The 27,967-nt window shown below is 40.0% G+C and overlaps 3 protein-coding genes and 3 non-coding genes across 7 annotated transcripts; 3 read left to right on the forward strand and 3 right to left on the reverse strand.

Moving 5' to 3' along the window:
* Positions 1-2,917: 2,917 nt before the first annotated feature.
* LOC113631864 (histone H4) lies at positions 2,918-4,357 on the forward strand. The gene has a single exon (XM_027128607.1). It carries the CDS (start codon positions 3,952-3,954, stop codon positions 4,261-4,263), a length of 312 nt encoding a protein of 103 aa, XP_026984408.1. The 5' UTR covers positions 2,918-3,951; the 3' UTR covers positions 4,264-4,357.
* Positions 4,356-5,708, reverse strand: LOC113631854 (histone H2B type 1-K-like). Its single transcript, XM_027128597.1, has one exon. The coding sequence runs from the start codon at positions 5,685-5,687 to the stop codon at positions 5,307-5,309; it is 381 nt and encodes a 126-aa protein (XP_026984398.1). The 5' UTR covers positions 5,688-5,708; the 3' UTR covers positions 4,356-5,306.
* Positions 5,709-5,976: 268 nt separating this feature from the next.
* On the forward strand, positions 5,977-27,372 carry LOC113631872 (histone H2A type 1-J). 2 transcript variants are annotated; one of them, XR_003437588.1, is made up of 3 exons: positions 5,977-6,397; positions 8,642-8,820; positions 11,495-11,571. XR_003437588.1 is itself a non-coding variant. In XM_027128614.1 (2 exons), exon 1 carries the CDS (start codon positions 6,003-6,005, stop codon positions 6,387-6,389), a length of 387 nt encoding a protein of 128 aa, XP_026984415.1. In that variant the 5' UTR covers positions 5,977-6,002; the 3' UTR covers positions 6,390-6,397; positions 25,046-27,372. The 2 variants fall into 2 exon arrangements, 1 of the variants encoding a protein (XP_026984415.1); XM_027128614.1 differs by lacking the exons at positions 8,642-8,820; positions 11,495-11,571 and adding an exon at positions 25,046-27,372.
* TRNAV-UAC (transfer RNA valine (anticodon UAC)) lies at positions 18,216-18,288 on the reverse strand. Its single transcript has one exon. It is a non-coding gene; the product is annotated as a tRNA-Val (tRNA).
* TRNAT-AGU (transfer RNA threonine (anticodon AGU)) lies at positions 22,527-22,600 on the forward strand. Its single transcript has one exon. It is a non-coding gene; the product is annotated as a tRNA-Thr (tRNA).
* On the reverse strand, positions 25,540-25,613 carry TRNAI-AAU (transfer RNA isoleucine (anticodon AAU)). The gene has a single exon. It is a non-coding gene; the product is annotated as a tRNA-Ile (tRNA).
* Positions 27,373-27,967: the final 595 nt, after the last annotated feature.

Consider the following 27,967-nt stretch of genomic DNA (forward strand, 5'->3'; position numbering starts at 1 on the left):
ACAAGGGTAAACTTTGTTAGGCATATTTAAATTGATGCCTTCTCCATTGATAAGGGTCTAAAGTTGTTTACTAGGATTAACCTTTGTTCTTCCTGGGAAAGAGAGGAGGAGGGACATCTCTGTAAATCTGTGTCCTGCTTTTAGGGAAACAGAAGGAAAGCAAGAAGATTTTCTTGGATCTGCTTCATCTCAAACGCCTCAGTTCAGCGAAATAATCCTTATGCTAAATGGTGTATTTTGGGGTGGCCTAGTCTGCTCCCCTTCAACACCAAATACTAATATTTTGTTGATGTATACTGTTGTCTGTATTAATATAAAAAATCTGAACTCATGCATTATATTTTAAATGATACACAGAGAATATTTCTAAACAAAAGTTTTAAAGCAAATTAAAACTCTCGCATTACAATTCTTTTAAGGGTTTTTTTTTAAATTTAAATCCAATGTTGTGGGTTAATAATGTAATTGAACATTTTTTCTTATATTTGTAGACATTTGTATATCCATTACAGTCAGTTTGGGCATCTATTCTGCCCAAACTATTTGGGCATTTGCCCATCTATTTGGGCATTTTGAGATAGAAAGTTAAAGATCAAGTTTAAGATCAAGAATATTTAAGGAAGATCAAGAGCAGAGAAAGCAAGGGTAGAAAGTGAGTTCACAGAGATAGGCAGAGGTCAGATCATGTAGGGCTTTATGATCATGTAGAGTTTTATATGCCATGCTATAAGTTTCTGCAAACCATTCTAAGAGTTTTGAACAGAGGAATGGCATAACCTGATTTACATTTCTTGTGAAAGTTCACTATGGCAACTGTATGGTGAATACAAAGTTTAGAAGTAATGATGTAAATTAGGAAGCTATTGCAGTGGTCTTTTTGAGAGATAATGGTGGTTTGGCTTAAACTGGGGTAATAGACAATGGTTAGGTATAGGATATATTTCACAAGTGTAACCAATAGTTTGCTGCTGGATTTGATTTGTACTGTGTAGGAAAAAGAAATTTCCCTTTGAATTCTTGGCTGAGACTACCTAGAATAAAAGACAAATTAAAAAGAGAAAAACCACCAAAATTATATTAACATGTAAACCTCATGTATACAGGAGAGACACAGGAAAAATGAGTAAACTCCTCAAGATGGCCCAAGCCATCACCTTACACACCATCTTTAGCTAAAGACAAAAGAAAGTTGTGTAGGGGAGGGGGGACACATTATCAGAAAAACACATAATAAACAAGGGTTTGTTATGCAGGTTAAAGTGGGTGCCTTCTCCCATAAGATCTTTTTCATGATTTCGAATCATCCTTCTCTTCATAGTATAGAGAGGGAGACACAAATGTAGCTTTCCTCTATAAATGTGTGTCTGTAACAAAAAGGTAACTTCTGTTTTCAGAGATTCACCTGTCTATGCTGTTTCTCAAAAATAATTAGTTCAAAATAACCCTTATGACAAAGAGGCATACTTTGGGGTGGCATATTCAGCTGCCCTTCAACAGTGAAAGAACATAAAGCCACAAAGAAAATATTTGATTTGAACTGTTCATCTCGACATATTAAGTCAGTTACTATGTTAGAAAACGGCCCGAAGAGCATTGTATTTTTATAAAATAATATATTGTATGTTTATAGAACAATAAACCTTTGCTTATCAATTTCAGAAATTATAAAGAATCTGACAAACTTTTCAGATATCCATCCATTGCTAGTCTTATAATCACTAGTTGTTATGCAAAAACTCATGAAATCAGATAGGAAGGGAGGCTAGTAGTTGGTGGGCATTTTACCCATTTTTAAAGTAGAGAAGGGGGCCTCCCCTGTTGGTCCAGTGGTTAAGACTCCACGCTCACAATGCAAAGGGCCTGGGTTCCAGCCCTGCATGCCGCAGCTAAAGACCCCACAGGCTGCAACGAAGGTCCGCATAAGACCTGGCTCAGCCAAATAAATAAATAAATATTTTTTTTAAAAAGTAGAGAAGGGTCTGTAAAATATATTCCAGTTAACTAATGTTGGGGAAATATAATGTAAAACAAAAGAAGAGAAAGTTTATTATTGAATAAGCTTAATGCTTATTCAAAATATTATGCTCTACACGGGCAATCTTTTAAAGAGATTGCAAAGATAGAGAAAAAAATCTCACTCTTTTATATAGGTAAGTAGATACTACCCATTACATTAGGTAGGTTTTGCAATCTGGAGTCAGGAAACTGGGAAAAAGAGTACTATTTTCCTTGATGATTAAAGAGAGGACTCTAAGCTCCTTGAGGAAACTTTCCTGAGTTAAGAGGCTGGCAAAGGGCTTTTTTAGCCATTTTACATACATTTGGAAAGGACAGAGAAAGAAATTTTGAAAGAGAAAAAGGAAAGGAAAGGGACCCTCGAGGAGAATTAAGCCTCTTATTTTCAACTTGTATTTGCCCTTAAATTAACTTGTTTAATTATGCTGGATATATACCCATCTCTGTAACATATACTGAATTTTGTTCCTGTTGGTTGAATCAGTTTCGTTTTTGCAAAGGTTTTTATTTATTTTATGAAATTTATAGTTTATAGGAGTACTTTGAAAATACTGTATTGCAACCTTGCTAAAAGTAACTCTCATTGAAATAAAGGAAAGTGAAAGAAAATCATTGAATAACAATGGGATTATATGCTAATGCTGAAAGAAGGGATTAAAATTTCTCAGAATTTAAGCAATAGTAAAATAGTATATATTTTTTAAATTAAGTATATACATCCAAGAATGTTTGAAATATATAATCATTCGTTTAATAAAGGCTTTCTTAGAAAGACAAAGATAGACTTTCTTTTCTCTGCATTTGAATTTTCTACTTGTTCACTAATGACAAATTAACTGCTCTTCTAATTAATGAAAGTTAAAAAAAATTTTAATTATATGTTACCTAGAAAAAAAATCTACTGAGACATTTAAAGACCCAGATTCAGTATTTTGCAGGTTAGGAGGACACAGTACTTCAAAAATAACAAATTTACCCTAATAAATTGTATAGATTTAATACAGTTAAGAGTACTAAAATAACTACTTTGTTGCAGCTAGATAAAATGATTTATTTTTCTATAATAGTAGAAATTAATTTGAAATAAATAATTATGAGGTATGAATTCACTGGCAAATACTTATTTTTCAACATTACAAATAATTAAATGCTAGAGCACTATACATAGACTGATCAGCAGAATAAAAACTCAAGAAATAATTTTAAGTGAAATATTCAATAAACGATCAATTAAGTTCCTCAAATAAGTGGAGAAAATATTTACTATGTTATACTGATGAGCCAGCTGGTTAATTTTTTAAAAGTTAATTCTCTATACAAGAAACCAAATCTGGATTATTATAGAGTTAAATTTTTTTAATGATTCTACCCATTATCAGTAAAATAATAATAGGAATTTATATTAAAAATGGAAATTGACACACATTTGGTGGAAGAGAATTTAGCAATATACCTGGAAGATCTTGAAATTCTCTATTTTATTAGCCCATCTTGCTCTATTTCTAGGTAGTATATTTCCCCCATATATTAGGAGAAAAACTTCACAAAATGGTATTAACCGTATGCAAATACTGGTAGAGAAAGAAGACACATGTATATAGGTAGAGATAAAAGCAGAATATTTTCTTCTCTGTGCTATTTTATGTATCATCTACAATGTTAAAGTTTTGTTGCTTAACGAGGATGAGGAGCGAAACAAATTAAATGGGAAAAGGGGAGAAAAATAGCCTAGGTCTTGAGGAATCAAAAGAATTAACTGAAAGAGAACAAACGGGAGTAGTACGGCCGGCTTGTTCCTATAGGTCTTTAGGTCCCCTCCCCCAACCCAGAGGGATTCCCGCCACAGCTCTTTTGGTTTTCACTCTGGTCCGCAGAGGTTACTTTTTAAAAGGAGCTGCGACAAGTTGAGTGCAGTTTTCTGTTCATTTCCTGAGAATGTCCGGACGTGGTAAGGGGGGGAAAGGTTTGGGGAAAGGGGGCGCCAAGCGCCACCGCAAAGTTCTGCGCGATAATATCCAGGGCATCACCAAGCCCGCCATCCGCCGCCTGGCCCGGCGTGGAGGTGTCAAGCGCATCTCTGGTCTCATCTACGAGGAGACCCGTGGGGTGCTGAAGGTGTTCTTGGAGAACGTGATCCGGGACGCCGTCACCTACACCGAGCACGCCAAGCGCAAGACGGTCACGGCCATGGACGTAGTGTACGCGCTCAAGCGCCAAGGACGCACCCTCTACGGCTTCGGCGGCTAAAAGAAAAAAGTTTGATCCTGTTAGTTTATTAAAAAGGCCCTTTTTAGGGCCCCCACGTTTTCAAGGAAAGGGCTAAAGTAATCCGTCTGTACGCTGGTGTCTTAAACCATTTAAAGTGGATCGCTCAAGACAGTTCACATAGTTAACTCTAGGGTGTGGGAAATGGACTGAGCACAGTAGTGATCGCGGGGCAAGATTCCCCCGGGCACGGGTGGGGCCTCCAACTAGCTTCTCGGCTGCGGGTTGGATTTGTCTGGAGGCCTGAGTTTTATGAGACCAGAGGCCTGGACTCAGGCTCAACTCTAAAATCTCCCTCCAGTCCTTTATATTTCTTAATGTCGGGTGAGGGATATGACCTTATTTTTCCCCATTTTACCACCCATCTGTTACTTGTTTCTCTAGCCGTATGTTTTTTAAAAACTAGTAAATTGGCCACATAAGATCTTTTTTGTGAGCCCTCATATTACATACCTTTACTCTGAAGACATGTTTCTCTTTGCCTTGCAGACTTTGTTCCTCCTGGCTGGGGGTGAGGGTGGGGGGTGCGGGGGGGCGGGGAGGGCGGCGCAGAGTTCTAGCATTGTCCTGACCCCAAATGGGCTGGACGAGATAACTGCTGAGTTAAAAGGCTGCATTTTAGGAGGTCATTGGAGACCAAGTTTACTAACACATAAATGCACATTAGAACACTAGTGGTGGAGAAAAAAAGGACACGTGACAGAGGCTGTTAAGGCTTAAACAGGAAGCCACTGTACTTCACACAGAAGACCCCCGAAACAGGAATGATTCTCTTTGTGTTCACGTGTTAACTTACCAGATCTAAGGGCCGTGTTACTGAAGCACTTGGTAGTATAATTGGTTTCCTCCTATTCAGAGGCAATTTACGACCACAGTACGTGTGATTCAGTACAATGGAATTCTCAATACCTCACGTTATCGCTAGAACTTTATAAATTCAGAGTTCGTATTTTCAGCTCTAATACTGACAACTTAGTGGCTCTTAAAAGAGCCTTTGGGGTTAATCTAAAAATAACTTGACAAATTTACTTGGCGCTGGTGTACTTGGTGACAGCCTTGGTACCCTCGGACACGGCGTGCTTGGCCAACTCCCCGGGCAGCAGCAGGCGCACGGCCGTCTGAATCTCCCTGGACGTGATGGTCGAGCGCTTGTTGTAGTGCGCCAGGCGCGACGCCTCGCCCGCGATGCGCTCGAAAATGTCGTTGACGAACGAGTTCATGATGCCCATAGCCTTGGACGAGATGCCAGTGTCCGGGTGGACCTGCTTCAGCACCTTGTACACGTACACGGAGTAGCTCTCCTTGCGGCTGCGCTTCCGTTTCTTGCCATCCTTCTTCTGCGCTTTGGTCACCGCCTTCTTAGAGCCTTTCTTCGGGGCCAGAGCGGACTTCGCCAGCTCAGGCATGATCTGTAAAAACAAGCAACGTACAGCGACAAAAAATACTAAATGCGCAAAGTACCTCATTTATATAGAACCTCTTATGCAAATAAGGTAAGTCGAAGTCCTATGTCTGATTGGTGGCTGTTCAAGAAACCTTCAGAAATTAGTTCTGCCCAATCAGAACGCAAGAATCCCAATTTCACCTTTCCATTGGTTAAAATGAAGCCACATCCTAACCAATGACATACCTTCTTTTTCGCGCCCAATAAGGGTTATAAAAAGCGCTGTCCTTGCATTTTCTCTTTAGTAGCTACTTGAGGTGACGTTGCTGAGGTCGTTATGTCTGGACGAGGCAAACAAGGAGGTAAGGCTCGCGCTAAGGCTAAGACCCGGTCTTCGCGGGCCGGGCTTCAGTTCCCCGTGGGCCGAGTGCACCGCCTGCTTCGTAAAGGTAACTACGCCGAGCGGGTCGGGGCCGGCGCGCCGGTGTACCTGGCGGCGGTGCTGGAGTACCTAACGGCCGAGATCCTGGAGCTGGCAGGCAACGCGGCCCGCGACAACAAGAAGACGCGTATCATCCCGCGCCACTTGCAGTTGGCCATCCGCAATGACGAGGAGCTCAACAAGCTGCTCGGCAAAGTCACCATCGCGCAGGGCGGCGTCCTGCCCAACATCCAGGCCGTGCTGCTGCCTAAGAAGACCGAGAGCCATCATAAGACCAAATAAGTAACAAGGTGAGAAAAGCTGAAATACAAAGGCTCTTTTCAGAGCCACCTACACTGTCAAAGAGAAAGCTGGTACACACAATCTTGTGTTTAGAGTGATAAGATTATAAAGTGCTTCTGTTCTCTTGACGGGGTGGAGCGCAACTCCAATAGCAATTCGGCACGTGGTCTGAACTGAAAGGACTACTTGCAGATTCACAGGGACTAGTATGTGCAGGAGAGGCTTGTTCAGAAGTTGGGAGATGAATCCGATAGGCAAGTACCTGAAGTCCAGTTAATTAATGTTATCTAGAAGCAGTGTCCTTAGGCAGCCAAAATACGGATGCACTGATTACTTTTAGGAAACTTAGCAATTCTGAATGTACTGTTTAGAAAAGTCCTTTGAAAGAGCATCCTGGTTAAGTGACCTAACTAAAGGATAGTTTCATCAGATGATGAAATTCTTAAAATTCCACTCAGCAGCCGTTTACATTTTCTTTAGGATTTAATTCTAATGGGAACTAGAGTTTGTCGATTAAAAATATTCAGAACTTATTTAATCCCATACTAGTAAATCCTTGGTCCTATTTCTTTGGGACTCGTGTTCATTTAACGCACTCTTGTAGTAACTCAGGATACAACAGTCAATTCAAACCTAGAAAATCTACCTCCCTGGAATTTACTCTAGGTGAGGGAGCCATAAATAAACATGTGAATATATAATATGTAAGATGATACACATCCTGTGAAAAACATAGGGAGGAGATAAGCCATAGAGCATTATGGGGACTCATTTTAGATAGGGGGTAAATGGAGATTACCTCTTAAAAGTATTACTTGCTCAGAGACCTACATAAATTAAAAAAACGAGACAGTCAGATACTAGAGGAAGAGTATTTCAAGTAGAGGGAACTGAAAATGCAAAAGCCTTAGGACAGAAAATGTGTTTTTCTTGGGCACAGCCAGAAGGCCCATTAGGCGTTGAACTTAAAGGGGGGTGGGGGGGAGGACACCATAATATAGGACTTCGGGTGTGTAAATTAATGTGTATAAGTAATCAAAAGCAATAGCAACCCTGATCTCTGAGATAATAAATTTGATAATACAGATTAGCTAGATAGAAAAAGCTGAGGAATCCAACCCACTTTTTAAAAAAGACACCATAAAAACAGTATTGACTGGGTGGGGGGGTCATGAATTGGGAGATTGGGATTGACATATATATACTATTGATACTACGTATAAAATAGATAACTAATGAGAACCTACAGTATAGCTCAGGGAACTCTACTTAATGCTCTGGTGACCTAAATGGGAAGGAAATGCAAAAAAGAGTGGATATTCATATACGTACAGATGATTCACTTTGCTGTACAGTAGAAACTAACACAACATTGTAAAGCAACTACACTCCAATAAAAATTAATTTAAATAATACTATCAACTTTATTATGTGGTTCAAAAACTGAAAGATTGAGAACATAGTTTATAATTCAATACAGGATTTATTTGCTACTCCTAGTCTTTGCTTGCAGAAGCCCTGTCGAATGAAGTGATAATAAAATGCAAGACACCCAGGAAAAAAATTATGGTGATATAGTGATGTAGGTTGAGTTCTCTGGAAGCAGATGCTGAGATGGAGTTTGGGGTGCAAGATGTTTATTAGGGACCAACATCTGTGAAGGGAGGAAGGAACTAGGATTAGACAGAGAATGTCAAACTGTGATACAGGCCAGACAAACATGTGGGGAGCATTGGAGACTGTATTGCCTGTCAGAGTTGCCCCACACTGGGTGAAAATGTCTCTGGATCAGGCTTTACTTCTGCCACTGATGACTGCCCTGAGGAAGGGCGTGCCTTGAGTTGGGTGGAGATCTGCAACTCTGGGGAACCCTGGAGATAAGAGCTGCTGCCTATCTACTAAGAGCACTCTGCAGTTGGGCAGCAAGTCTTTCCTTGGTGGGGGATCTGGATACTGCATTTCCATGTCTATGACATACACTAACATGAATATAAATATCAGTGTTGAGTAATGTCTATGATGGTATTTGTAAAACTGACTTTAGCATACATACTTTCTTTACCTTCATCGGGAATTTAAAAGGGATGTGTTTTCTTTTTAGAGAAATGAGAAAACTTACTTTCTAAAAACCTTTACTAATTTCATATACTCCTGTAAGAGTTTTAGACGCCACAATCATTGCAAATGGAAGGTGATATAAAACAATAAGGAATAAGAGAGAATCTTCCACTGGCCTTTTCTCCGTCCTCCAGATCCAGTAATCACTTCACTTATCCAGTCCTGGGTTCCAGTTTTGTACCATAATATGAAGGCTTCAAAGTGAATAGTTGAGGCCCCAAAAGAGAAGAGAATGAGGCTTTAAAGAAAACATGGAAGAGATATTCAGTACAGACCATTTATGGGCTACATATGCAACATGAATGCACTTGAGGTGGGTATCGTTCCAGTTACAATTTAGAAAAGAAATGCTATGGGACTGAATGTTTGAGCCCCCTGCCCCCCTTTCATATATTGAAATCCTAACCCCGCAATGTGATGGTATTTGTTGGCGGGGGCTTGGGAGGTAAATGGCTTTAGATGAGGTCATGAAGGTAGAATCCTCATGGTGGGATTAGCACTCTTGTAAGAAGAAGAGACCAGAGCTCCCCACCCACTCCTGGAGCCCACAAAGAAGAAATCACATGAGCACACAGAGAGGTGGCAGCACCTGCAAACCAGGAAGCAGGTCTTCACCAGACATGGAATCTGTTGGCACCTTGCTCTTGGACTTCCCAGATTCCAGAACTATGAGAAATAAATGTTTGTTGTTTAAGCCACCCATCCTATAATATTTGTCATAGCAGCCCCAACTGAGTAAGACAAGAAAGCACAATGTAATTTATTCAATCAGATTCTCAATTTGTAAGAGATAAAGCTATAAATCAAGATATTAGCTACCTCAACACAGAACCCACACATAACTGCCTTCTCTTAACTATCTGGTCTTATACACTTTGGTCTAAGGTATGAGTAGGAATGTTAAAGAGAGATGTTGAAAAATTTGTACATGGACAATTTTGCAATCATTTATCGGTTGGGGAAAGAGATTGACTGATCCACAGGATAGATCATCATTTCTACCCCATTCTTAAGAGCCTCCTTCATGGTGGAAGCCCTCTGGTGGTCATTTTGGGGTAACTCATATACTGACTGTGTCCTTGTACATTACACTCCACAAGACCTTCATGATAATAATTTTCTAGTCATGTTTTCCATGTCCTTGATTAGCTGGATAACTCACCAGTCACTGTCTATAAATTAGTAAAGATACATATAGACTCGCTTTTCCTGCATCAGGCCAGATTCCCTACCATAAGAAGTGGACAACCAGATGTACCACCCAATATTCTGCTGACAGGGGGATTTCTTTTCACTACTCTCTCTCAAGACCTCCCATCTCTAAGTGGAAGCATAACTTGTAGCGCACAGCTATCCAATTCTACTAGTGCTAAAATGCTCTGCAAAGCCGCTCTAACACGGCCATGATTGTTAATCCTTTGTTAACTGGTCATAGGGGGTTTACCAAGAGGTTATAAAAAAGAGTTGAAGGAGAGGTAGCAAAGCAATAGAAACAGCACAGGAGTCTGAGCATTATACATCTTGCTCAGACCATCACAGATCTGGTCTTGTCTATAGAATTTCATTTTAAAATGAAATGCTACTGTGATATCCATCTTTATAATTTGGTAGCTCATAGGACACCCAGTTCCTGGTGAATATTTTGGGGCGCATATTTGCTTTATGTCCCACTGTCAGGCATTCAGTAATTAAAATGGCTCAGTAGATGCTAGAAGCTACTTTTCAAATAAATAATAGTTGCCATCAGAGTAAGACTTGGCCTTATTCTAAATCCCCAGGTGTGATACTCTTCATGAGTTTTGCAAGAGTCTCCTTAGAGCGTTTCTGTCTGTCATGCATAACTCCAGACCAATGACTCTTAGGCATCATAAAGCCTAAGTGGCAGGAAATGGGGCCTACTGAAAACCAGCAGGCTTACAAACTATCTGATAGCTGGTGAGGGGAGCATATCCAGATATGGTACATGTCACTTTGGGGAAATAATAATGTTAGTAGCTCAAAGGGTAGCAAGAGAACATTTCAGATGAAAGAAATAAAAGCTGGTAGAAAAGATCCTACAGTGGTTATTATTATTATTACTATTATTATTTGGCCACACCACATGGCATCTTAGTTCCCCAACCAGGGATTGAACCTGGGCCCAAGGCAGTGAAAGCATGGAGTCCTAACCATTAAACCATCAGGGAACTCCCCCTACAGAGATTTTTTAAAAATAATATAGGAAAGAGAGGGAAGGGTTGCTGGAGCTATGCCCCTGAGTAAGAGAGAATTTTAAATTTATTTTTAATAGAAAATTTAGGAAAGTTGGAAGTAGAAAAGTCCATGGCATTGATAAACATAGAGCTAGCAGGTTGGATTAGGCCACCCTGTCTCTTATCCTACTCAGAATCACTGTAGTAAAAGTGTCAGGCAAAATCCTCAGAAAGGCTTTCAAAAATAAAAAGCACAAGAAGAGAGGCCATTTTCTAGGCCTGTGCCACACCAAGGACTAACACACAGGATTGGCTTTTCTCTCTTCTTATAGAGAAGCACATGCAAATCAGTCCAATTGCCAAAACACCCCAGCAGAAAATGCAGAAAAGCACTTGTGTCCATAAATAGGGTGCTTTCTAAATAGGGTGAGAGGGAGTCCCTGAGGGAAAGAAAGGAAGGAGAAGTCCAACTCAAACAGGCCTGAGACAAAAGCAGCCTGCATTCCCTGTACAGGCAGCATTTCCTTTCCTTCAGCTAAACTGAGCTCATTTCCTTGAGACAGAAAATCCCTAGCTCTCTTCCCTGATCAAATTAATACTGGGAAGCAGGTAATTCTTCAGCAAACCTGCCAGTAATTAGGGTGGCTTTGTGTGATCTAGAAGAAAGGAGATAAAGAAAACCTCAGAAAATTAAAGACATCATTTTGGCTCTGCTGAGAAGCTTTATATGGTCAGCTGCTGAGGTAATTCTGAACTCCTTTGCCTTCATTTTCTAACGATATTTCCTACCCACAGCCTCTGTACACAATAAAGCCATTTGCCTGGCCACATACTGTTGGGAGAAGTTGCCTCCATAAAGGATTGGACTGGAATTTCTGTGCATTCATTCATTCATTGTGCGCCCGAGCAATATTCGTAAAGAGCTTACTAAATGTGGAAGCCTGGCGATAGACTAGTGAACACGACAGTTATCTCCCCTTGGAGCACAGTTGGGGAGGGGACGGAGGGAGGGAGGAGACTGACATTAATTTAAAATAACTCCAGTAACTAACACATCATAAGAAACTGATATGGGGACACTGACAGAAAAATTTAAAAAGGGTCATGGAACAGAGAAAATAAATTTGACTTAGACGGAGAGGAATGTGTTGTGTGGAGAGGGGAGCTCAGGAAAAGCTTCCTCAGTGAATTCAGTGGAGAGCTGAAGCATGAATGGAATTTAACCAGGTAAAGAGAAGAAAGGAAATCATTCTGTACCAAGGAAAGAGCATGTCCAGGACCCTGACTCTACAGTGCGCAGGCAGAGTTGTCTGTGACGGGGTGCGGGCGGCCCGTAGAGCTTCCAGGCCATACAAGACGTACTGTTCCCTCTCCCCCTCGGGCAACTGGCAAAACTGGGAGAAACAAGTTTCAGTGAGATGTAAGCACTCTGAGACACTGAACATTTTCTCAGTTGGGCAGGCTGAGTCCAGGGGCGCGCCAGATTCACAGGTGTATGGGTCAGGATGGAGCCATATCCCTTCCTTTGAACTCACTCTTGGAACCTGATATGTCAGATTCTATGCCAAGCACCTGGAGATTCTGACCAGTTTGGCCAAAAATGGGACCCAGTAAGGTTCAATTCGAAGCAACACCCTCTCCATTCTGTCACTGGAGGTCTGAGGACCACGCTTTTTAAAACTAAGCAAGAGACCTGCATGGGCTGGAAGTGGAAGTGAGAATAGTCAGTCCGCAAGTGTTAGCAACCCCAGAGAGGAGCCATCATGTTTGGAAAATTCCATGTAGTGAAACTTAATTTTATTCCTTTTGATTTGTTTGCCAGGAGCAACATACTGTATTAGCAAGTGGAGGAGCAGAATAGGGCAATAAACTGAGAAGGCATTTCTAAATAAAGACGGAAAACAAAGTGCATGTTTCTTTAGATGACAGAAATAGACGTTCCTGAGGAAAGAGCAGAGGTAGAGCTCTAAAGCAGATGCTTCCTGGTGCTGTGCTGTGATCATATAGTGGTTAGTACTCTGCGTTGTGGCTGCAGTAAGCTCAGTTCGAATCTGAGTCACAGCAGGATCTTTATTCCTCATATGTGCATCACCGATTTTTTTCAACACTGCCATGGAGACAGCCTCTCTAAAACCGTTGCAAAATTGAAGACAAATGTTCAGCATCCTGCCCCCACTGGCCAGCCAAACAGAAAGTATCCATGGTTTTGGGGGGTTTTTATGTTTTTTGTTTTTTGGTTTTTTTTTCTCCAATTCTTCTCTTCCCAGCCGTACCCATGTCCAACACTCCTGTTGGCATTGGCTGGAAGTCCCAGTGAAGAAGTTGAGGTAATAACAATAAAAATAGAAAACTTTTCCTTTTAAACACGATGAAATGACTGTTTAAATGCAGATCCGGTTTATTGTGGCAATCTTTTCTTGCACACAAAGGACTGATTATGAATCACACATTTCTATTTTTCTTCTTTTGGATGCATTTTATTGTTTTTTGATTTTTATTTTAGCATAGTTGATTTACAATGTTGTGTTAGTTTCTCCTGTACAGCAAAGTGAATCAGTTATACATATACATATATCCACTCTTTTTAAGATTCTTCTCCCATATAGGTCATTACAGAGTATTGAGTAGAGTTCCCTGTGCTGTATATAGAGTAGGTCCTTATTAGTTATCTATTTTATATATAGTAGGGTGTATAAGTATCGTGGTTAGGTCAGTGCTGAGAAACTAAACTTTGATAATCTGGGAAAAATTAGAGGAACTTTTAGGGGGTGGGATCATGACTCAGAAGAATAGCCACTATCTCTAGCCTCTTCAGTTTCTTGAGTGAGTTAGAAAGAGGCAAGTGGACTGGGTAAGGTGGGAGTGGAAGAGCGTTGGTCTGAAATGGGGAGGTGGCTGGAAAGCAAAGCAGTAGATGCTACCTGGGGACCACAGTGAGACGACTAAAAAGAAGCAGCTCCCCAGAGGAGCGGTGACTTCACTTCTCATAGCACAGCGCTCTGAGATACACAGGCGCCTCATCTCCCTGGGCCTTATAAATTTTCAGTGCTCAAAAAAATACTGTCTTCTGTCTTCTTTCTCATATTTTTAGCAGCTTATTAGAATTTTCAGCGTGAAGGTATCTTCTTCGATTTCCTAAAGCCTTCCCTTCATAGGGCTAAAATAGCCCCCACTTCTTACCCAAGTGTCCACCTGACACGGATTCTGAAACTCGACCCAACAAAGCTTCAGAGATATTGTAATTAAGCTGAAATGTCTTATATTTTCAGTGTCATCCCTTCAGCAGCCCAGGTTTGAGGCTGCTTCCCAGTAGTCTAACAATATTCACAATGACCATCCATGTTCATCTGGATCACATCTACTTCAATTTTCTCTTTTGTGTGTGTTATTTCTACTCAATTTTATAAGGGTGAGTTCAGGGATCAAGTATGTATTAACCCAGACTGGCTCCTATCAATTTTTTTTTCCCACCAGTGAGTGAGGAAACTCAGATTTAGAACAGAGACAAACATCTTGATCTTTCAATTCTCTAGAACATACTCTCTCCAACAGTTATTGGCCTGAGTAGCGGAAATGCATGTACTATGGCCCAGAGGCTACTTCTTGGTAAGAGGGTTAGGGTCCTAAATCTGGCACAGAATTAACTTGTAGTGCCAGGCTAGTAATGGGTTACAGGAGACCTACACTTGGTGATTTGCTCAGAAAGTAGAGAGCTTGCTTGGCATGCACCACGTGATACTTAGTGCCAATACATTTCTACTAGACATGTCAGTTTCTCTGGTTCACAGTTATATTGTGTAGCTTTGCATGACATCACTAGCAAATCTGATATAAACTGACCAGGGGAATTATAAGATTAAAAATTTGTATTTTCCAGGTGTCCTTTTATGATTGCTTGAATATTGGTTGGGAACATCATTCACAACCTGCCAATGACATTTGCAGAGGGAAAACTGCCCTCCTCTACCTATGGCACTCGTGGTCTGCTTTTTAATTTCTCTGTGCCTCATCCTCCTCATCTTTCAACGGAAGTTAATGAGAGTTACCACTTTCTACAATTGTTCTAAAGATTTAAGGACATAATATGCATGGGGCACTAGCTGTGAGGTACAAACCAAAAACATGACAAAATAAGCCATTGTTGTTATTGTTAAATAAGTAAATAAATAGGATTGCTATCTGTGCCTTTGTAGTAGTAATGTAAACACTGATACTGAACTCAGCGTCTACTTAAAGTGACTACAGTCCTCAGCTATTTTGATGGTGATAAGCTAATTCCAGCCATGGCTGGAAGAGTTTTGTCTGTCCTCAGAATTAAGGTTCACTTCAAGATTTCAGCTAGGCTATTTATTAGCCCCATGCCTGCCAAAATGTTTGCCATAGGGCTTCCCTGGTGGCGCAGTGGTTGAGAGTCCGCCTGCTGATGCAGGGCACACGGGTTCGTGCCCCGGTCCGGGAGAATCCCACTTGCCGCGGAGCGGCTGGGCCCGTGAGCCATGGCTGCTGAGCCTACGTGTCCGGAGCCTGTGCTCCGCAACGGGAGAGGCCACAACAGTGAGAGGCCCGTGTACCGCAAAAAAAAAAAAAAAAAAAGTTTGCCATAGTGTTACCAAGGCTGTTTCCCCAGAATCATACCCCTTCCCCCTCCCTCGAATAGAAACCAACTACTCTTATCTAAGTTTCAGGAGGAAGCTGCAAAGAGAAAAAAATACAAGAACTGGTTAGAACCAACTACACGCAAGATGGCGGAAGATTTGACTTCCAGTAGACCTTGAGCCTCATTATATGTTTATTAGAATACATTAGTATGCTAAATGACACACCCACCAGCACCTTGACAGTTGACAGTTATCATGACAACAATGGGACAAGCTCGTACAAGCACTGAAAAGGAGGATTGCATCAGTTCTGGGCCTAAACCACACCGGTGTTCTCAGATGAGTCATGAATATTCCACCCACTCTTTCCAATTCCCTCCCTTCTACCTCCATTCTCCTATATAAGTATTTGTTTCATTATTTGCCTTGTTCTATATTGTGCTATTCTGTTCCATTGGTTTATTTATCTATCTCTGCAAAAATACCACACATATTAATCACTATCCTTTAAAATACATCTGACGTTAGAAAAGAAAGCACCACTAACATTCTTTTCTTCTCTTTTAAATTAATTTAGTTTGCTAAAGCTCTCTAGTTCTTCCAAGTATTAGAATCTGTTGGAATTTTGATTGAAATCTCATTGTATATATATAATTTTAAAGAAATTTTGTATTTTTATTTTATAGAACTTTTGCTCTCATTAATATGTTGTATCACTGCATTTATTTAGGTAGTTTTTTATCTTTCCATAATATTTTATAACTTTCCCTGTGAAAGTACTGTACATAATTTGTCAGATTTATTCTTAGGTATAATTTTTAAAACCTTATTTTCTATGTATTTCTGAATTAAAATTATGAACAGTTATCTAGCAAATGTGCTAAACTCATTTATTGATTTTAAACATTTATTGATTCTCCAGTTTTCTCTGTAGATATCATCTGCAACTAATGATTACTTATTTATTCCTTTTCACTCCTTATACATATTTTCTAATTTTAAACCAGCATAACGAACTATTATTACTCCTCCCACATGGAATAAGTAATCATATTTTTATTTGCACAATTTTCAATAGGTCTTATTAGTTCAACCCCAAATCCATCCACCAGTTATTTAAATCTCTTTTCAGGGTGTTTATCCACATCCAGGTTTCTCTCAACTTCATCTCCTTGAAGAATTCTTCCCCAAACGTTTCTGAACTCTTACAGTCTGGTCTTGCTTCCCTTAACACTCCACATATATGATATTCCCGTCATCCTGGACTATCCCTTCACTTATCTCCTATGTTGCACTTGCATCTCATACTTTCTGTATCCCAAGTCTTCCTACTTCTTAACCCACACTTTCATTTTGGTAGAACGTATCCTCCCATGGATCCCAAGAAAGGAAGTACTGAAGGTAAATTGTACAAGGCAGTGTATATTTGAAAATATACAAATATATTTGTATATATATCTCTTTTACACTCATACTTGATGGATACTTGGGTTTCATATCGGATTCTAGGGTGGATTTCATTTTCTTTCAGATTTGAATCCATTGCTTTATTGTCATCTAGCTTCTGGTGCCAATTTTGAAAAGTCAGCTACTCTGTTAATTTATCCTTTCTGTGACTTTTCAAAAATTCTTTTTACTGACTACTCAGTGATCCCTGCCTGTCTAGATTTTTTTTAGTGTTGTGATATGTACCTAATTTTTTGAGGTTTATCATCCTTGCATTTTCCCTATTCTTTATATCAGGAAGTAATACTACTTAGATATTGCACATCCTAGAATTTTCCTCTAATAAACTTATTATTTTCTCTGTATCACTAACTTTTTTGCTTGATATTCCAGGATATTATCACACTTTATGATCTATTTATTAAATTTTCATTTCTGATAATATATTTTTATCTTACAAAAGCCTCTTTCCTTGTATAAATACACTTATCTTTATTTCAGTATTCAGTGTTGTCTCCCATCTCTCTGAGTATATTAATATTGGTTTATTCTCAGCATTGTTCTACCTATGTAGCCTTTGTCCATAAGTTGCTTTTTGTTTCTGTTTTTGTTATATTTCTTTAATACATTCTTCAGAAATATCATGATTCTGACTTTCTATTCGTGGTTTAGAGCAGGATATGTGAAAGTCTATTGCCAGCTCTGACCCGTTGGACGGTGCTTGCTTATTTTGAGTGGAAGTGGAGTCGAAGAGGGTTGGGAAGATCACTGGGTAAGGTCAAGGTTTTCATAGATGTCTCTTGTCTTTAGTCTGGAACCTCAGCCATCAAACACATCAAATGCCTCTCAGGACAGCGATCTCTGTTTTATCCTTTTAGGAGCATAAACCTGGAGCCTTCTTCCTGAGACTTCCAGGCAGGAGCTAGGAGAGCCTGACTTTCTAGGAGAGAAAACCTGAGTCCTCTGAGGAATTGAGAAATGCTGGAGGGGTCAGCGTCTGTTGAGCCCCGTCCACACATTTCTTTGGCACTGTTCCCAATCTGAGGCCCAGGTTACACCCTTTTGACCTAAAATCGGATCCTCGCCCCTCCGCCCAGTTTTACAATTTTAGAAATTCTTGCTGATTAGGCTCTCTCACTCTTGAGGTGAGAAAATGTTTATTGTCCCCAGCACTCAGGCCTCATTGAAATCTATTTCTGCTTGACTTTTATGATGACTGGAGATAACAGAAGTAACAAGACTATTTTTTGGTGACAACCCGATGCTCCACACTGCCTCAGAGAGCTAAGCAGTGTATGAAAGTGGAGCTCCCAAAGAAAAGTCGAGAGAGAATCTGCAATTCTGTTACATAAACAGCTCTCAGAAGCCTAATCTACAAAAACAAAAACGAAAGCGAAAAGCCCACTTTGTTAGCCTTGGAGTGAGAGAAGGAAAAGGAAGAAAAAAAAAAAAAAAAAAAGTTGTTTACTAGTTGGTTCCACTGGGGATCGAACCCAGGACCTTCTGCGTGTAAAGCAGACGTGCTAACCACTACACTATGGAACCATGAGTGTGCAGACTTCCTGTCCCCAGACACAAAAGTTTCTAGAAAAATACATCAGAAAATACAGCTATTTGATTCAAAGATAGATGACTTGGAACACAGGAATTTTTGGAGCTTAATTACATTTCTAGTGCATCTCACTCACACACAAGCTTGAAATATGTCCTCAAGTTGCATCATCTGTGAACACATGATTCTTGATTTGTGCCCCTTTGAACACTTCTAAACTAATCTATATTTATCCAGTCACTCAAAGAGTATTTATTTTGAGCTATGTGCCAAGCACTTGTCGAAGTGCTGCAGATGGAGAAGTGCAACAATTAAAACCCCTGTGTGTACGCATCTTTTGCTGTAGTTCCTAGCAAATAACCGGGGCTGAATAAACATATCTTTATTTCAAGGGAATTATAAAAGAAGTTAGCAGCACTCACATGACCTCCCTTTTTTTTGCAGCTGGGTTAGAGCTGGCCAGTTGGGGACTGTTCATAAGTTAAACTTGGGATATTTGTGCATTAAGATGGGATGCAAAAAAAATGTTTTCAATTGTAGGGGTTCAGAGCATGCCACCCCAAAATATGCCTCTCTGGTATGTTGATTATCTTAAGCTAAAGACACTTGAAAAACAGCAGATGCAAGAAGGGCACTCTTACCTTCCTTTTTCTTTCCAAAAGCAGGAGATAAAATACCCATATGCCCTCTCTGTACCAGAGGAAGGAAGCATTCTTATCACCAGAGACTGGGGAGTCCAAGCAGAGAGAAATCTGTACCAAGAAACCTCCTTAAACTAACCCTTATCTTCCTAGTCCCTTTTCCACATAATTGCCCTAGTCCAAACCCTTTCGTCTTGCCACGTTTTCACAACGTTTGTCCAACCTAGTCCATAAGCGTTGGGCTCTGATTGCTTCTTTGAGTCTTCATTTTTCTTGTGAGGGCTCCCACGTACATGTAAAACTTAATAAAAATTTGTATGTTTTTCTCCTATTAATCTGTTTTATGCTAGCTTACTTCTCAGGCCCAGCCAGAAACCCTAAGAATAGAGGAGAAATTTTACTTCCCGTTCACAATCTCTCTCTCTTCCCTCCCTCCTTCCTTGTGATATAATATTGGTCCAACACATCTCCTTCAAACTCTGGGCCCTGATTTCCAGAGCCTTGTTGAAGAGTTGGGAGCCTTTTGGAAATCGAGTCACTGGTGAGGGCCACCAGACTGAGGAGGTTGTTTGCAGGTCACATAATCCTAGTTGTTCAAGGTCTTCTCAGTTTTCATTTCTCTTTAGAATCAATTTACTTAAAAACTGATGGGCTTGGAGTGGTTATACCAAACTGATGGTAGGCAAGGACCACAGTGGAAAGATTCAACCATGTACCTATTAAACACTGCCTACTTGGATTTTTTTTCTATGCTCTGGAGGTAAGGGGTAGGATTATAGGAGAGCGAAAAATAACCAAATAGCCTGAGCACAAAAGAGAAACTCATAAGTTTTCTGGAACAAACGTGAGGGGTTTCCAGTTCTTATCGAAAAGGACAAATTAGAAAATAAGTTCATGTGCCAGAAGCAAGGATTGAACCCAAGCAGATATGCAATTTATAAACTTTAAGTTCAAAACTTTCCCTCTCACCAATCACAGCAACATAGGATTCTTGTTCTCATATCTTTTCTTATAAGAAACCAAAAAGTATTTGTTTACAATCTGGGGAGTCTAGGATTGACCTCATAGGTCCATGAAACATTGGCCCAGGCTTACAAGAATATAAACAAAAAACAAATCTTTGGAAGGTTCTTTGACGGGAAATTCATAAAACATAATTCAAACAATTATTTTCATTAAATTTACTATTTACGTGCTATGACTTGTGCTGGGTTGTTAGACTCTCCCTGACCTTGCAGACATATATTTTAACAGAAAAAGCACACAATTTTACTAAATACATAATTTCATGAAAACGTGAGGAGGCTAAGTAAAGGAAGTGTAGGATGCTACATGACCACCAACACATCCTGGAGACCCTTACTAAACCAAAACTTAGGACACTAGAAGACACAACCCCAATAGACTATCATATAAAAACCCAGTACACTTCTCTAGATATTTAGACAGATCATGTCTCAAACATAAAAAAGAAACTCTATACTTTTTAAAAGAGAGAATATTTTTTAACCTAGTAGCAGAGAAAGACCCTTTAAGCATAACCTCAAAAGTACAAACCAGTAGGGGAAAAAACGATAAATCCTTAATAAAATCAAGGCTCTGCCATGAAGTTCTGTCAAAGTCAACAGACAGGTAACATAACAGTAGACATACTGCAAGGTCTAAAATTCACAATAGACTAATGACTACAATATACAATGTACCCCAGGTATATCAACATGAAAAATACACCAACCTCTATACGAATATGGACAAATGATAAGAAAAGTATCACTGTACATAAGATGCAATTCGAATGACTAACAAACATATAGACAGATGCTCAAATCTTTAGAAAACATAAATAAAATTTTAAAGAAAACAATGACGAGATGTATCACTCTACACATATTAGATTACAGAGTAGAAAGCTGAATAATGTTAAGCCTGGGCAGGGATAAAGGGATATGCAGTGCTGGTGGGAGTGTAGACTGACAAAAATAAGCTGGGATTAATTAGTATACATATATATATACACTAATCCGTGTGTATATATATTTATATATATATATATATATATATATATACACACGCACAAGTACATAAAGGGAGATGGATGAGGAAGTGATGTTATATGGAGTGGGGGGACAATGGAGGCAACCTGTGAGCGCATCACTGGGACAGAAGAGAGGAAATACAGTGCCCATTATGGGATCTTACATAGCAATTAGAAGCAATGATTTAAGTGCACACAGAGCAACTTTGATGGATCTTAAAGTCAATGTTCTTTTAAAGGCATAAGAATATATATCATTTATATAAATTTATAATATATGTGCACAAAACAAAAATGTCAATTTTGCAAATATATATATGATCAAAGTGATACATAATAAACAAATTAGAAAAGTTGTTTATGTAAGGAGAGGAATGGCAGCAGGACATAGGGACAAAGGGAATGAATAAATCTTGTTGTAAGAAAGGGCAAGTAGATTAGGCACAGGCTAGACAGGCAGGGAAGAGCTGATGGGTGCCTAGAGGAAATCGGGTGTGTAGATCTGTCACAGGATCTCCTAAGTGATTTCTGTTTTCTCCAAGGTCTTGCATTTTGTGGATGTTCAGTGAATACATAAGCCCTCGTCCTTTCCCATAAAGCACAAGGCACAAGGCGGTTATTTAAACATTTCAGAATGGTGGTCTCATCTATTCTTCCCCTACGCTAAGCTGTATTCGGCCAACATGCCACAACCCCTTCTGCAATCATCAACCTGACCTGGAAACTGAGAAGAGAGGTCATGTGACTCTGCTAAGACGCGCCCTGCATCTTGCCCAAGTTAGAGGCTCCCACGGCATCCTGCGGGAGTTATTTACCACATTGTACCCTAATTTTCTCTTTAATTCTCTGCATCCTCCACTCATTTTTACAACCTATGAAGACAGGAACCAAGTCAGTTTTAACTCAACGGTGCAATGAGCAGAATCTCCTGTGCATCAGAGTGTCCTTATCTTTGCTTGCTTTCTTATGCCAGGTTAGATAAAACAGAAGGAAGCATTATAGTCTTGCTCATGTGCAGTGAATTAGCTCAGAAAGTAGCACCGTGGGCTCTTTAACCTTGCGGTAGCGGAATTAGTGCTTACATCTCTCGTTGTTTGGGGGGGGAGGGTTGGAGGGAGAAATTTTTAAAACTTGCTTTATTTCCCTGCTTCTAGAATACAAATCCTATAGATGAAGAAGTTTTCGTTTGGTTGGTTCTCTGCTTTATCTCCAGTACCTAGAAAACTACCTGAAATACAGTAGTGACCACATTTGTTGACAAAATGAATTAACGGAGAAAAATTTTAAATGTGTTGCAATATCCAATATTTCCTCTAGAGGGCGATAGTCACCATGAAATAGGAATTTCACTCCAATTTAAAATAATTTTTAAAACCTCGCGCTGAAGAATGCATTTTTATTTTTTAATGTTGAAGTTTCTGCTTTAGTGTAGAAATATAGTTCAGAAATACAGGTGCGTTCTCTTTGTCACAAAATCAAGTACGTTTCTGGCAAAATGCTACATTTCACAGAAAATGTTACAAATGTGATATAACCGAAGCATAGTTTGAGAGGGGGCCCTGTGGCTTAGCTGGTCAAAGCGCCTGTCTAGTAAACAGGAGATCCTGGGTTCGAATCCCAGCGGGGCCTTTCCCTTTCCCTTTCGGTTTTTGTATTTCAACAGTGTAGTTGCCACTAAACATGCTGGAGATGCATTGAGGAATTTATATTACTGGTAAGTCTGTATTGAATTGTTATTCCAATTGTGGAGAGTCTTCTTCCAGATAATACCTTCACAATATGAAGAGTTGTGATGAAGGGAAAAGTGAATAAATTTCCTGTAATTGATAGAAAGTGATGGATTTGCTAATGATTGGTATATGAATTGAGCACAAATTATCTTCCAGTACCTGATAGAGAGTAAGATTTCAAATTCTGTCTTGGAAGTTCAGTCTCAGCTCTCTTAAACTGTGACATCCAACATAGTCAGCTAAATGATGGAGTTCGGTTATCAGTGTCAGGCAAAGAATTAATAAGCCACGACATTTAGTTGGAATCAGACTCATTTTTATTTTTGAGAACAAGAGAGCAATGTCAAATGTAGACCCTCATCATTTTGGTTTTGTGCAGCCCTAGGAACTGTATTTGTTTGTGCATCAGGAGAACTTACTGAGTGCACAGGGGGAAAATTGGAGCTCAATGACATTTTGAGGAAATAAATCACAAGTAGATTACCACTTTCTTGAATCTTAAGTGACATTGTAGTTTATAGCTAAAATGTACACTGTGTAGCACTGGCCTATACATTGGGCTTTTCCCTTTTATCTAGAGAAATTTCAAAGATTATGACTGGAGTTCCACCAGAGTCACTGTCTTTTCACTTTAGTAGAAATAGTCCTGCACTATGCCTGAAATCCTGTTTATACTTCACTGGAAACCTGGTTTCATTTTCCTCAGTTTATCCATAGAGTTCTTCCCCATCTACTTCCCAAGGAATGTGAGCAAAAAAGGTAGTCATGAAGGGTAGCAGACTATGCCACCACAAAATATACCACTTTGGCATAAGGACTATTGTGAGCTGAAGACAAAAGAGAAGAAGCAGATACAAGAAAAGCTCACTTCACTTTCCCTATTTGCCTATAAAGCAGGACATACAAAGGACATAATACATTTTAAAAGTCCCCCCCCCCACCAGGAAGGGCAAAGATTAATCCCCAGAGACAACTTTAGACCCTATCAGCCTGGAATCTAAATAACAAATTTTACTAACTAGCCTTTCTGGAGTTAAAGATCTGATGAGAGTTTATAACAAGTCTAATGCCACTAACAAGGAATTTTGGAAAAAGAATAGCAAGGAATAACAGAGCCATTCCAAAATAAATTTTAGGCAAAAATCTCTGTAGACATAACAATCAACCATATTTTCAAAGAAGACAGAAAACAGTGCATCTAATTTATAAATGTGAATGAACATAATCTTTACAGAGAAACAAAATCTTGATACATAACATATAATAATTCTGAGACACAATATGCCATGAATATCCAAACCATGTAATAAGAATATATAAACAATATATCAACAATATCAAGCAGAGAGATTCAATAAGTCTGGAGTAGGTCCTACACATTTATATATTAATAAGGTTTCACAGGTAAGTAATGTAAATCCTCAATTGAAAGCCAGTTGCCTAGATGTTAGATTCAAAGTGTACCAAGTTAACATTAAAAAGATAACTGAAATTATGGCTCATTGTATTCTACTGATGTTGTCTAATATCAGGCAAAACAACACCAGGACTCTGACAAATAGAAATATGTTATGAACAGTGGGTACTGATAAATCTCTAGGAATTTCCCATTCCTTGAAGGCTGTCAGCTAGCGGTCATTCTCAGTTTCTAGTGAATGTCCACATTCCATGGCTGGTGGCCGCCTTCATCTTCAAAGTTAGCAATAACCTGTCGAGGCCTTCTCATACTTAAAATCTATAAGTATATTATTTAATATGCAATGAAACAGTGGATGCCCTTTATTAATTAAAAACATTTTTTCAGGTGCTGGCTTTGAGCCAGTCACAGTACTTGACATGAAGGATGCAGCACTGACCAAAGCACAGCAAGGCCTTACCTTCTTGGATTTATTGAGCACTCACTATGTCCCTGGTACTGTGCTTGAGACATTACTTATGTCATTATTTAATCGATATCGTGTATGTCGTTTTCAAAGTAACCCCATACATTTAAACAAGAGAAAGAGTAAAAATATGCTGGGAGTCTGAGGGACAGTGCAAGGGTCGAGGGGAGAAACAGGAGGAGGCTCGTGCTGGGCACACGGAGACCCAGGCGCCAGACTTGAAGAAAAGGACAGACAGGGAGAGTGAGGTACTTAGACTGACAGCGGCCCCAGGGGCTCTTGCCCTCCTATCCCCCACTGCGCACCCCGTTTTCATTTTGGATTCAAATCTTAAATCCAACGCTTTTATGATAAACGTTTGAAAAAAATTTAGACGAGCTGTAAATGGCTTCTTAACTTGCAGCACCGAGGTAACGGTCAAATATAACCCAAAGTCTCATCATTGCTCCATTTTACCGCAGAGCATTCGCGGTTGCTGGTCTGAGGCTACGCCACAAGCCTGAGATATTCCCACATTGAGAAGAAGAAAACCGAAATACCACGAGGCATATACTTCAAGAGGAATCGAATCAGCGACCTTGACATTATAAAAACAATAAATACCCTAACCAAGTGAGCAACTTGCCATGAAGAGGAATGATGTTTTTACATTTCAGAAGTATAAACTATATCAAAGCATTATTGCCTGAAGTTTTTTCCAGAATGATGCAAGACATTTCCTCATTCTCCCAGTTTCCTCTTCCCCTAAATACATCCACCTTACCTCATTCAATTTTCTTTAAAAGCTCTCCATCCTGACTCTGGTACTTTATTTCTTTAAAAAGAAATACACACAATCAAATCTTTCAGTGGTAGTGATATTAGGATTGTCTGTAATTGGATGTACGGGTGCAATTTCCACCGGTCATGTGGCCTATAGGTAGGACGGGGACGAGAAAATGAACGTAAAGGGTATTGGCCCGTACGGGGATCGAACCCGCGACCTTGGCGTTATTAGCACCACGCTCTAACCAACTGAGCTAACCGGCCGCCCCGAGGCTCAGGCCTTTACTTACATGGTTTAAAGATATACCTAATTAAAGTCGGCGGTCTTTGTAAAATGTTTTTAAAAATGTTCTTTTTTCTATCAAAAAGGAAGAGACAAATCCCAGTTGCCTGCACGGATGAACCGTGCTTCTCCCCAGGAAAACTCAGTCTCTCAAACCGACCGAGGAAGACTCATATCAATGTCCGGGAGCAACTACCTCCTTGAAACTATTCCCAGAAGGCCTCGGGAAACGCGAAGCCCCTGCAAGCCTGAGATGGTGGCGGGCGGATCACGGAGCACAGAGCAGGGCTTGGTGGACTCGGCTTCCGCGCACGGGGTGCGGATTCTCGGCTCTTGGAGGTCATACCGGGCGGGTCATCTCTTCCCAGAGGCCTTTAGCCGCTTGGCTTCAGGATGGTTCCGCAGTCGCCTTTAAGCTAAATCTGTAGCCGTTCGTCCGGAGCGGAGTAAGACAGGGACCTTACGCTGCAATGTCAGCCATAGGCCACTTGGTGGCGCCCGAGTGCAGGGCTGAGGACTGAGGCAAAAGGACTGTGAAGACCGCCCCCCTCCTGAACCTCTGACCCCTCCCCATGCCCCCCAGATCACCAAATCTATGACAAGGGAAGTCGAGACCACAGCGAGTCCGGAGTCAGGGCCTTGTTCCGGACCAGGGAGAAACACCGGAATCTGAGAGGAGTAGGGGAACTGAAGCCAAGGTCAGGCAACTCAGAGGAAGGAGTTGGGAAACCTTTGCCCTTTTGAGCCTGGCCTGATCCACCTGCAAGCGGGCGTCAACGATGTCAGGGACCAGTAGAGCAGCGAATTTCTGCTTGCTTTCTTTTCTCTGTTGGACCCTACAACCCTCTCTCTCTCTCTCTTTTTTTTTTTTTTTTGTATCTGAAGTTAATTGACTCGTTTTATATATATATAGTATATCGAGTAAGATTTGAAAGACTATTCGAAAGAGAGCTATTTCTTTTAATGAGGCAAGTTAACTATGCATTTACTTGTTTTACATTATGCAATTTATAAATTTTGTTTTTAATTGTTTAAAAAGCTGTAAGATGGTATTTCTTATCTTTAGTACATTTCTTTAACTTTGTATCAGCATCCACCATATGAACTAGTAGCTGTCTTCATTTTCTTTGTCCTCTAGTAAAAATTCGGTGGAAAGTGTGTGGAAAAACCAATTTTTAAAATTTAATTGTATGTATTTATTTATTTTTATTAAAAAAATTTTTTACTACAGTACTTTATCTGTAGTCTTTCCCCCTCCCTTTGTGTTTTACTGCCACTCTCCCGGATTTCCAAACCTTGAGAAACCTCTCTCTGCTTAACAGCCAGAATGTCAGCTGTTTGGGTGACTGGGCATTCTCTTTTCTCTCCTGTCCTCCCCCAGGTTTCTTTGGCTGTGAGATCTCTCTCCATTCAGTAAGCCTTGGAGAGATTTCTCTCAGCTCTCCAGTCCTGGCTGTTGGCAGCTGAAACACAAAGTGCTGTTTGCTCTTCGTTTTCCTGCCGTGCTCCCCAACTTCAGAATGTTTTGAACTTGAGAGTGCCTCAGTGGGTATTTCCACTTTCTAGCCTTTTCCCTCACCCCCTTTTGACTTACTCTCCTCATCAGAGACAATCAGAACTGGTTTTGGCTACTTGAAATTCTGTTTGGGTCAAGCAAGCCCACAAGCAAACCTTAAAAATGTCTAAGTTTCTTCTGGTTTCTCCTAATCTGGTCTTCACAGGATTTTCCTCCTCTGTGCCGCTGCCATCTGCCAGGAATAAGGACAGCCAGAGGCTTCTTTTCTCCTATGAAGGCCTCTTTCTAGAATTTAGTTTATGTTGATTCTTTAGTATCCTCCGCTCCTGATGGGTTCAGAAAATCTACTCCCCTTAAGCTTATGGCTTTGCTTTAGTTAGTAGGTTGAGAGGGACACACACTTGCAACTTCCTACAACTTAACCAAAATGGAACTCAGTGCTTTGTATTTTTAAAATATTTCCAAATGTCTGTGCCAAAAGTACTTTTGTCATCCCTTGAAACTATTTCCTTTAAAATATATAACAACAGACTAATCTCTCTCAATAAGGAAATTAACCATGTTGCCAGTTGCTTTTCATATTGTTTCAGGTAATCCTTATATCACATGTCATTTATTCAACTGATATTTTAAAATAGCCAGTTTTGTTCTTATATTGAAGTTGGAAGAAGTGAGATATAATATCCATACGATACCGTGAAAACTTCAAGAAGTGAAACGAGTGACCACCTGCAGGTATGTTGCCAGATTTTACTTAGACTTCCAGGTGATACTGCTGGGCACGTGCAGGGCAAAAGAATGTCACATGGAATTTGGATA

Source organism: Aethalodelphis obliquidens, unplaced genomic scaffold, assembly GCF_003676395.1.
Source record: "Aethalodelphis obliquidens isolate GAN/ISIS:26980383/991018 unplaced genomic scaffold, ASM367639v1 scaffold34, whole genome shotgun sequence".
In the NCBI taxonomy this organism is placed as follows: Eukaryota; Metazoa; Chordata; class Mammalia; order Artiodactyla; family Delphinidae; genus Aethalodelphis; species Aethalodelphis obliquidens.

What these genes read in the sequence shown, in the direction of transcription:
- LOC113631864 (XM_027128607.1), top strand. Translation starts at nt 3,952, where the DNA reads ATGTCCGGACGTGGTAAGGGGGGGAAAGGTTTGGGGAAAGGGGGCGCC.
- LOC113631854 (XM_027128597.1), bottom strand. Translation starts at nt 5,687, where the DNA reads ATGCCTGAGCTGGCGAAGTCCGCTCTGGCCCCGAAGAAAGGCTCTAAG.
- LOC113631872 (XM_027128614.1), top strand. Translation starts at nt 6,003, where the DNA reads ATGTCTGGACGAGGCAAACAAGGAGGTAAGGCTCGCGCTAAGGCTAAG.